This window comes from Amblyomma americanum, chromosome 10 (assembly GCF_052857255.1).
Source record: "Amblyomma americanum isolate KBUSLIRL-KWMA chromosome 10, ASM5285725v1, whole genome shotgun sequence".
Classification (NCBI taxonomy): domain Eukaryota; kingdom Metazoa; phylum Arthropoda; class Arachnida; order Ixodida; family Ixodidae; genus Amblyomma; species Amblyomma americanum.
Window position 1 is genome coordinate 62,372,197 of NC_135506.1, and position 10,654 is coordinate 62,382,850.

The following is a 10,654-nucleotide window of genomic DNA, read 5'->3' on the forward strand; positions in this document are numbered from 1 at the left end:
TGATGGCTCGGTGCGAAGTCCGAAGCAGGCTGCTGTGCCCACCGAAGAGCAAATTCTTCAGTATCTCTGATCAACCGGCATGCGATGCGAACGCCAGCTGAACAAGGGCCGCCGCTTCAGAGATGAAGGCTACATTCGGAACATAATGCTCAATAAAATATCCCCGATCAGTGAGGTTGGCGTTTTCCGCTGTGTATGCCTGCCATCCATTAAAAGGTGGATACTACATCGTGCACGCCGTGCCACAGAAAACGACTGGGGACAACAGTTTTCACAAGCAATCGTTGTGCTCAAGCGCTGCCGAATAGCTACACGAACTACAATAGCACTAGCGTACTCACAACATGGCAGCTCCGCTAGAATTTCACTTTATTTTCCCACAGCACACCGCTGCATATGTTAAACAAGCATGCACGTCCTTAAAGACGAGCGCGAGGGGCGCACATTGAGTCATTCCGGCTATACAACGCAGCGCTCTTCATCATGGATATGATTCGAACACACGCATAACGCACCTCCTTCTTCTGCCTCTTAATATAAGGCACATACTCACACCGGGGAATTGGCCAGGGTGTAGAGGCATAAACAAGGAAATTTCCATTGGAGATTATGAAAAATTCTAGCACCATGCGTGAATGCTCTCGTAGCTTCTTTTTCGTTGTCCGCTCCATCGCGCGCTGAAAGCGGCTCACAGCACTTGCCCATTCGGCCTTCTTGCTTGAGAAAGGAAAAAGCGTCGGAACGAAGTCTAAATGCCGCGGTGACATTCGAGGCCTTCCTGGCCATGAATAAAACCTTTCGGGATAGACTGCACATGCATTTAAAAGCAGTACCCCGTCCGTACCTGTCACAAAGTGATTCTCGCAGTATTGACGTGCTTGACGGTGCCCAAGGGCGGCCACGATCGTCGAGCCGGCGAACTGCTTTTATCCACGCTTTGCGTCGAAGGCGGTCCCGGGAAGCGTTCGGAAAGCGAAAAAAATCCGAGTTTACTTCCCTTTACATATTGGGCATTGCAGCCGTATGTAACACATGTCGAATGCATCGCCAAATGCGTCGCGCTGAACGCCCGACGGCCGCAGCAACGCACGGCCGGTCTCGAATGGAGCGCGCGACCCTTCCAATATGTTTCGCGATACCGCCGCCAGGGGATGGGCGCATGCGCAGTCGCGCCGTGAAAAAAAGGCGGATTCGCGAGCGGTTCGCTTGCATGTGAAACAGGCTTTACTGTTATTATCGCTTTTGCGGCACCAATCAATCATATATAGGAGACGACTGCTACTTCGATTACCCGCGAAAGTGCAGGGAGGAATGAGACCTCGCTGCGTATATTGCAGCAACGACAGCAGACTACGCTGCTCCGTGCATACTCTATTGACGTCACGCTAGCATTCAATATGGCGGTCACTGCCGGTGGGAGGAGTCTTATGGTCTTAATTTCGATCGCATTTTTGGAATTTACAGCGCATCCAGGGCAGCCAAATTTCGGAAATTGAATCATAAGATCTTGAATATGTTACTTAAGCACAAAACTGAAATGCGAAAAACGACCATGTCATGGCCCCTTTAAGTAAGAGAGCATAAGGAAATTCATGGATAGGTAGCGCAAGCTGCCGTCCGATACAAAGAATAAAATTATCGTCTATCCACTCATCCATCCACCCATTTAAAAAAAGCCCGGACCCTCGCCGACCTTCTCTTCCTCTGGTTGCGTTCGTGCTGCTTGGTTTAAGCCGCGGGGTTTAAGCGGAGCTTTATTTGCTTGTCGTGTGGTCTTTCACATGATGATTGTGAAAGAGGAAGTAGCGCCCACGTTCCCATTCAGCCGGACGACATAATCACCATCGTGGGCAAGAGGAATCTGACATCATATCCTTAATTTTTCCTACGCATTTCAGTATGTTCCCGTGAGTACCTTTCCGTTTTCATTGCTGGATGCACACTCAGATTTACTATTAATCTCCTTGCTGGCGGTTATTTTCTGCTGCGTTCCCTCATCTTCCGGGTAAAGCAGCGAGACGCAACGCCCGGCACCGAACTCGGGCAAAAAGGCTCGCCTGTTTTTTGGCCAGAGCAATCCCAGACTGGAGCTCAGTCTTGTTGAGGATCTGCTAAGGATGTTAGTTTGCCCGATGACCTTCTGAACCGCGGTCAGCTTTTGTCTGGCCGCCGGTTCAAAGGCAGCATGGAATATGGAATGTAATGCTGGGTTTTTAACGCGGCAGAGTTAAGGTGCCCGTGCCGCAGAAAAGCCGGTGTCGTCGGCGGCGTTGGCCGTGAGCGAAAAATGGCGCATCTCGGTGGACACCTGAACCGCGCCGTGAGGGAAGGGATTTTCCTTTCTTTAAAATCAATTTTCATTTCATTTTCCTTCCCTTACTTCTCAATTCGGGTGTCCACCGAGATATGTGAGACAGGCGTGCTTTCCTTAAATTGTCGGCCAACGGGCCATGCGTCGCACCGAACGGGCGATGGCGTTCCGTTCCGTGCACTCTTTGGCAACGCTGCAACATGCTGTCGTGTCTCACTCTTAAAGACGAAGCTTAAGCGTCCTCCAATTTTTTTTACTACACGTATCTCTGTCATGCATGTATCCTGAGCTGCTCGCGCGTTCATGTCTGCATGCGCAATATGTGTGCTTTTCATTTAGATTTTAAACACATTTCAGAACCAGCTTTGATTCTCACACGAAGTCACTGACGCATGCTTCGAGTTCGGCGTTTGTTGCCTGTTGAAGAAGGTGCATGACCAAGCTGGGCGATAGAAGGCGAAGGCAGCAAAAGCACTGAAGCGCCACAAGGTGAATCCCGTTTTCTGTTAATTTCGGAGGTGCGCCGCTTCGAGCTGAGCTCATGCTTTCCAATGCGCAAAGTGTCTAACAAATGCGGGAATCAGACTTAGCCCCGATTGTCAAGCTTCGTGGAATGCAGAAAGCAAATAACAAGCAAAAGACTTCAGTAGCTATATGTGTGTTGATCTGCATGTTTGCCTTCATTTTCAACAAACACACAACTGACAGTTGAGAAAGGCCACAGAAAGGTGAACTTTCTGGACAAGTTTCTTGATATTCTTGACTTTTTGAAAGCTGAATATGCACAAAACTCGTGCGGCAGCGTTGCAGGCAATGATAGCTTCAGCAAATGATGGTCAGAAACGTGATCATCCTGCTGTGAAAGAGTAAAACATGTAGCCATAGAGGCAAGCAGAAATCAGCAGTGAAGACCTAGACAAGCCTTAGTAAGCACATTACGCAGCAGGGCACTGCACACATAGGGTTTGGTGTGTGTTGTCTGTGACCTATCCTGTGTGCTTAAGCTGCTTGCCTCCAGATATGAGGCATTGACATAGCCTTCAGTGGTGCAATGTGGATGAAAAGATGGGTACTGCATGCATATGAATGTATATCATTCAGCTCCACGAGTTCGGAGCTGCGAGCATCTTGCAGTGTAAGCTTGTGGTGCAGAGTTTCAGTTCAGTACATAGGAGAAATATGCCTGTGGCTAGCCAAATTGCCATAAAAACATTCTTGCGGTAAGAAATTTCACGGGTAGTGCCTCTTCACAGAACTTAATTTTAAACTTTGATAAAAGTTTCTCTTGGTGCCAAGATGAACCCCATATTAGAGCTTTATCCTATTCAAGTTTTATCCTTAAAGAGGCACCTCTTTATGGATAAAGTTTGTCCGACTAGAACTTGTATCGCGATGAGTCCCCTTTCTGAAGTGTGACGCCAGCATTTGCAAGAACAGCTTTTGTCTTTATGTAAGCTTGAAGTATACTGTTGTTGATGTCCATCTCAAGAGAATTATAGTCAGCATTTGCTAATTCCGAAATACAGATAACTTTGTCAAGAAATCGTCCCTCTGAAACAACATCTCGACTCGGCATGGCTGCTAACAGAAATGGGCTGGATGCAGTTCCAAAGAGGACTCAAAAGATCTGCCACAGGACATTGGGCAGTATGCGGTTGGGAATGGTAGACTTTGTTTCCTTTGCTACCAATCAAAACCAGGAGGTACAATGCACGTCCTCATGCGAGATGTGCCCATTTGAATGTTCCTCGTATTCCTGTCAGCCGCCATAACAATTGGGTGGCTTTGTAGAGTATGGCGTCTGTGAAAAAGCAATGAAGCAGCCAAGGCAGAAATAAAGAGTGTACTGCGGGGACATGAATGTCTGTTAACAGTCAGCTTGATGCGTCGACAGGGCTGAAATCTCAATTGGGATGATCGCGTTCCTCGAACCTGAGTTGTTTGTCCTGATCTAGTTCACAATGCAACTTTATGGTCCTAACAGAATTGATATTGATGCTAATGGTGCTTGTGTGTTAGCTTTAACTTTGACATTTTTACTTTTTGTTACGACTGAACAACTGCCTTCGGCAAGGATAGCTCTTAATACGACCATTTGTGTGTTACGACACAATGGCTTCATAGGACAAATAGAGTAGCAGTGACGACGCTGCACTTGATCAAACATGTCTTGTTTACAGGAATTACAGCTGTAGCTTATGCTAAAAACAAAGGGCCGAGGTGAAGTCTAGGTCACTCTTGATCACCCACAGACGTCAAATATTGCACAAAAAACAAGAATTCACGTGTATAAAAATATTTGCGATGTGAATGCACATTAAAAACCCCAGGTAGTCAAAATTTTTGGAGCCCTTACTACAGTGTCCCTTTTAGCCTGATTTACTTGGGGACGTTAAACGCCATAAATCAAACCTGTTCCTAAATAGTTGTATTGTCTTAGGTGACTAACGTGCTGTTGTCATGAAGCTTGTCATGGTGTGAGCTCTTGGTTTAAAGGCACCGTGTGTTTTAACCAAATTAAAATTTGTTACTAACCAACTTGGTAATAATGCACCCTTTACGGATTAAATGTTGGCTTCAATTTTTTTGTAAATTCTCAATACCAAATTTTTGTTTCAAAATATAATTCTGTGTGTGGTCAGCTTCTGAACCGTGAGTTATTCATAGTTGCATGGCTGCTGTGCAAGATTCATTTCCACATTTGCTAACGTGTGGTGAAAGCTCCAAAAGGATTTGACACATGAGGTCCCACATTCTTTTGAAAGTTCTGTCTTTCACAATGCAGGTGCAGTCACTATACATGACAAGCCAGGCAAACCTACTGGACCAAGTTCTTGCAGTGACACGACCCCAACATCCAGCTGTGCTCCATGTGTCAATACGGTTTCACACGTAAGGACAGCCTCGTGACACCTTCTCTTGCACACCAGTGAACGTCCATATCAGTGTGACCACTGCGACATGAGTTGCCCAAAGGAAAGCCTGATGACGCACCTTCACTTGCACACCGGTGAACGTCCATACCAGTGTGATCACTGTGACAAGAGTTTCACAAGAAAGGACAACCTGATGACACACCTTCGCTTGCACACCGGTGAAAGACCATACAAGTGCGACCACTGTGACAAGAGTTTCACACGAAAGGACAACCTGATGACACACCTTCGCTTGCACACCGGTGAATGTCCATACAAGTGCGACTACTGTGACATCAGCTTCACACGAAACGACAAACTGACGACACACCTTCGCTTGCACACCGGTGAATGTCCATACCAGTGCGACCACTGTGACAAGAGTTTCACACGAAAGAACAGCCTGATGACACACCTTCGCTTGCACACCGGTGAAAGTCCATACCAGTGTGACCACTGTGACAAGAGTTTCACACGAAAGGACAACCTGATGACACACGTTCGCTTGCACACCGGTGAACGTCCATACCACTGCGACCACTGTGACAAGAGTTTCACACAAAAGAACAACCTGATGACACACCTTCGCTTGCACACCGGTGAACGTCCATACCAGTGCGACCACTGTGACAAGAGTTTCACACGAAAGAACAGCCTGATGACACACCTTCGCTTACACACCGGTGAAAGTCCATACCAGTGTGACCACTGTGACAAGAGTTTCACACAAAAGAACAACCTGATGACACACCTTCGCTTGCACACCAGTGAACGTCCATACCGGTGCGACCACTGTGGCAAGAGTTTCGCACGAAAGGACAGGCTGATGACACACCTTCGCTTGCACACCGGTGAACGTCCATATCAGTGCGACCACTGTGACAAGAGTTTCACACAAAAGAACAACCTGATCAGACACCTTCGCTTGCACACTGGTGAATGTCCATACCAGTGCGACCACTGTGGCAAGAGTTTCGCACGAAAGGGCAACCTGATGACACACCTTCGCCTGCACAACAGTGAACGTCCATACCAGTGCAACCACTGTGACAAGAGTTTCACACAAAATAACAACCTGATGACACACCTTCGCTTGCACACCGGTGAAAGTCCATAGAAGTGCGACAACTGTGACAAGAGTTTCACGCGTAAGGACAACCTGATGACACACCTTCGCTTGCACACTGGATAGAGGCCATTCCTGAGTGAACTGTGGCCACGAGCCTTTTTAGGGAGTCAAACCCTCAAAATGCATTTGCGAACACATACGGGCGTGAGGCCATGCCACTGCTCAGTGTTCCATGGCCTTTTTTGACAGTGGCGCCCTCGAAAAACATTGGCGGACACATACAGGCGAGAAGCCATACCACTGCTCTCTGTTCCTCATGGTGTTTACACAAAGCGGAAGCCTCAAAGGCATCTGCAAGCCAATAAGTATAGAAAGACCACTTCTTCATCACCTCTGCCCAAAGGCGTTTTTTTGTAATTTTGGTTAAAAATGGTACCGTGAGAATAAACATGCAGTATGGGAATCAATAGTTCCGTGAAATTTTGTTCCTTTTGCCTGTATTGTGTTCAACAAGCACTGCTAGCTGATGACCAGTGTGAGTGCTTACATTTGCAGGTTGCCCCCATGCTCCTTGTTCAAACAGGAAGTTTGCATGTTTTTGAACTACACTTGCAGAGAGAATCTGTTTATAACCTTTCCCTATGAAGTAAGCTTTTCCAAAATAAAACATTTGCCACTAAGGCTGAGTGGCATGTGTGAATGACGTCGCTTCTGATCATTACAAAACATGTGGTGCAAAGTCTAAGACTGTCGTATTGATATATGTTGCTTCTACAAGCTCTCATCCTTCTACCAAGATTGTAGGGGAAGCAAGATTGCACCTAGCCACACTTACATTGTGTGCATTCAGAGTGTTTTCCTGACTAGTTTACAGATCTGAGCATTAACATCACTGGAGCTGTTCTTCCCGTAGTGGTGCAGGAAACGCCTGTGCGTGTGGTGTTTTTCCTGTGTTAGTGGAAAAGCAGTGTCACCAGTATGTATGAGAACACTAAAAGTTATATCCTGTCAGAACATATGTCTTGCTTTTAAAACAAGAGCATTACTTGCCCATTTAATGAAAACCTGAATGTGCGTGAATGTGCCTGCGTTAATGCCCGGTGATACCCATAAAAGATGGCGTCCTCATGCAACCTGGCAGGTGGTGGTTGAAATTATTGGTTACGCGAGGTTACAAATTACACCAGTGGCAGCACTTGCCATCCCAGGGCTGTGGCACATCGCTTAACCACTGCACCAGTACAGCTATGAGGACTCCCAAGGATCTATGCATGTTAAGTAGAGAAAGACCAGTTGTGCACATATGGGCATTAACCCATAGCCATATGGCATCATACCCTTAAGGCGGAGCACGGGCCGCGGTATGGCGGCGACTGCCTTTGCGAAATTGGCACACAGATCAGAAGGGGTGCAGTGTCCTCACAGCAGCGGCTATATAGGGCCATGCAGAGGTAGAATTGTCAGCTGCATGGCATCGGGTTGCATCACGCTGCAGCTTGCGGCAACTGCATGCACAAAGTTAACGGGCGAGCTGACGCCTTCTCACACGTAAGCAGTCTTAAGTGTGTCTGCCAACTTTTATGTTTAGTCTTTTAACTGCTGTTTATTGTTAAAAAAATTGTTTTACCTCCTGTATTAGTGCATTACTATGTATTTCTGTTTAATGTTGCATATTTTCATGTTGAAAATTGTGCCCCAACATTTTTTATCTCTTTTGCGAGGTCATTATATATTGAACTTATTTCTACTTCATCACTCAAAGCCACCTCGGTGCTTGCCTAATAATGGGGCATTATGAGTCAGAACTAACACTTCTTCAGAAGTAAAATACCTGTGACATGTCACTAAATTTTCCAATTTGTCTACCTATCAGCAGAGTACTTGCGTTATAAAAGTTGTTCTCAGCAATAATCTGAGAAGGAATTTCTGAGCTGTCTTCAGTGCACAGCATTTTTGCATATTTGCAATATACTAGTATGCTGATTGATGTGATGATCTTCTTGTACTTCTCTGACTATATGTTTGCTTATTTTTTAAACTGTATTTTCTTCTCTGCTGAGATATATCCTAGTGATTGAATTTTATTACTCAGGTATATGTCAAGTCTCCAAGTAATCCACTGATAAAATATCAGTAGGTGCACTCGTGATGAGGTAAAAACTGAAGCCAGGGGAAGAAGCCCCTTTAATTTTGTCATCCTAGATTTTTCGCTCAACCCTGAGTGGCCAGGCACTAATTAACTTAAGCGTGTGGCTGCTGATGTGGAGTGAGGTAGATGTGATTAGAAGTCTGATGTACTAGTTGAATTCAATTCTTTGTCATGCACTCTGGACTATTAGGAAAGAGCATTCAAGTGTGGCTGACTGCAGGAGGAAGTAACAAGTTCATGAAATTAGTTGTGATAGCATGGCCGTGGCAGGCACAAAACAGGAAATTTAGGGGCCAACAGGAGGAGCCTCTGTCCTGTACTGCACTTTGGTGGTGCTGAGGACGACTTATATCAATAAAAATTCTTTTGCAGTTGAAGGTACTGGCCTTATAGATTTACATATAAAAAGGAGCATTTTGCATACAGGTCATGACATTTGCTAGTGTGTACAGACAAAAAAGGTTACATGTTTCTTCTATGCCTAAATTAAATTTGCCACATGGACATCGCATGGACAATAAGAAAATTGCACACAGCTGTTGTGTATTTGCCATAACAATGTACTGTTGGTCCTGGCTCTATATCAAAGCATGGGGTATTTTAATAAGTTTTAATTTATTTGCCCCTTGGTAGGCCAGGCCGGCGCCTTGCCAGGATTGTTGGCTGTACTCTTATTATTTGGCCACACCTCCTATCTGCTGCAGAGGAGGCCTTTAGCTTCAGCAGAAGAACATGTGCACCACTACTTGTCAAATTTTTGAGCTCTGCAGTGACTGCATCCAGTAGTTTCGGATAAACAGCGCTGTCTTCAGCCAGCTTGTGCACACGTCGCAGCTCCTTTTCAAGTTTTCAAGTACACAGTATTTTTCCTCCATGTCCTGCAATACAAAATAAAAAAAATAATCATGATACTATCTCTGACTCTATACTGAAAGAGTGAGTCCTGCTTAACTCCTTAAGGCATTTTGTACATAATTGTGTACGGGGCAAACTAACGGGCTTTTCTGAGAGTGTGCTATGCCTAGCAGTAATTTCTTTCTTTCATATGGAATTAGTGTTCTTCATGTCACATATGATGTGGTTCTTATTTATGCCACTTAATGAGTACAATAAGTAATATTTAGCGAAACATTGAGCAGGGTATTAGTATGCCCTTTGCATTTTTATGCAAAGCAGTAAGGTCATGTTTTGTCTCGCAATTTCAAGCGTAATGTGTAACTCAAAAACAAAAATTGATTTCACTAATTTTCGGCTGTTTACTCGACAACTCCTGTCATTTCAATATTGCTGTTTCGATTAATTGTGACACATTGTACATTATTTTGCACATCCGTTTAAAAAATAAAGTGGTATTTCACACTTGCAAACTAACAAATTATCTCTTCATGGGGCTTTAATATACTGTTTAAGATGAAAAATGTTTGTTTTCGATTAAAACAAAAATAACACCTCAAAGGGTTAAAAACTGATGCGACATTTTTAAATGGACGGGTGGGTAGAGTGGGTAACAGGCAGATGAAAATCAGCCATAAGAGACGGTACACAACACAAAGGGGTGGACAACTGCTGGACTAAAATATTTATTGAAGGCAGGCTGCCAAATAATACAGCCTAAATATGCCAAAGCTGCAGCTAAGAGAAATTTACATACGAGAATTCATAACATAAAATTCCTTTTTCACCAGCACTAGAGATGGTACGCTCGCATAAGAATCACCAAACTTCTTGATGTCAAAGGCCTCAAGGATGTCATTGTGGCCTAGAATGTAAACTTCACTAAACGTAACGTGCAGTCAGGACCACAATTGTATAGAGCAAGCTTCATCATTTGAACTTTTTGCGTACATTTAGCGAAAGTGTAAAGGTTTCTAGACTTTATGTATGAACACACCAGCGGAACTTGTTTGTGTGCATGTTGGGTACCTCCTAATTCACTATAGGTGAGGTGCGAGAGGAGTTTGATCATTAACAAATGCTTTGTATTTAAATGGCTGCGACTATACATACTGTGGTACATCAGCTACGTTAAAAGGCAAGACGATCATTTTCTTCAGCATCAGTATTGCTCACTACCTTAGTACTTTTACAATCTATCACTTCTCTTATCATTAACACACGCACTGCCAGGCATAACTTGTTCCACAAATTAAAGGAGTCCTGTAAACCGCTTCTGTGGTGCATTACATGTGCTGGCTGTCATGTTTGGTAGT

The 10,654-nt window shown here is 44.8% G+C and overlaps 1 protein-coding gene across 1 annotated transcript; it reads left to right on the top strand.

Annotated features, from left to right (window-relative positions):
* The first annotated feature begins 1,675 nt into the window (after positions 1–1,675).
* LOC144106707 (uncharacterized) lies at positions 1,676–8,778 on the top strand. Its single transcript, XM_077639549.1, has 3 exons — positions 1,676–1,907; positions 2,669–2,800; positions 5,097–8,778. Exon 3 carries the CDS (start codon positions 5,273–5,275, stop codon positions 6,341–6,343), a length of 1,071 nt encoding a protein of 356 aa, XP_077495675.1. The 5' UTR covers positions 1,676–1,907; positions 2,669–2,800; positions 5,097–5,272; the 3' UTR covers positions 6,344–8,778.
* The last annotated feature ends 1,876 nt before the right edge of the window (positions 8,779–10,654 follow it).

Bases quoted from the DNA above. Each gene is read 5' to 3' on its own strand.
- LOC144106707 (XM_077639549.1), top strand. From the start codon at position 5,273: ATGAGTTGCCCAAAGGAAAGCCTGATGACGCACCTTCACTTGCACACC.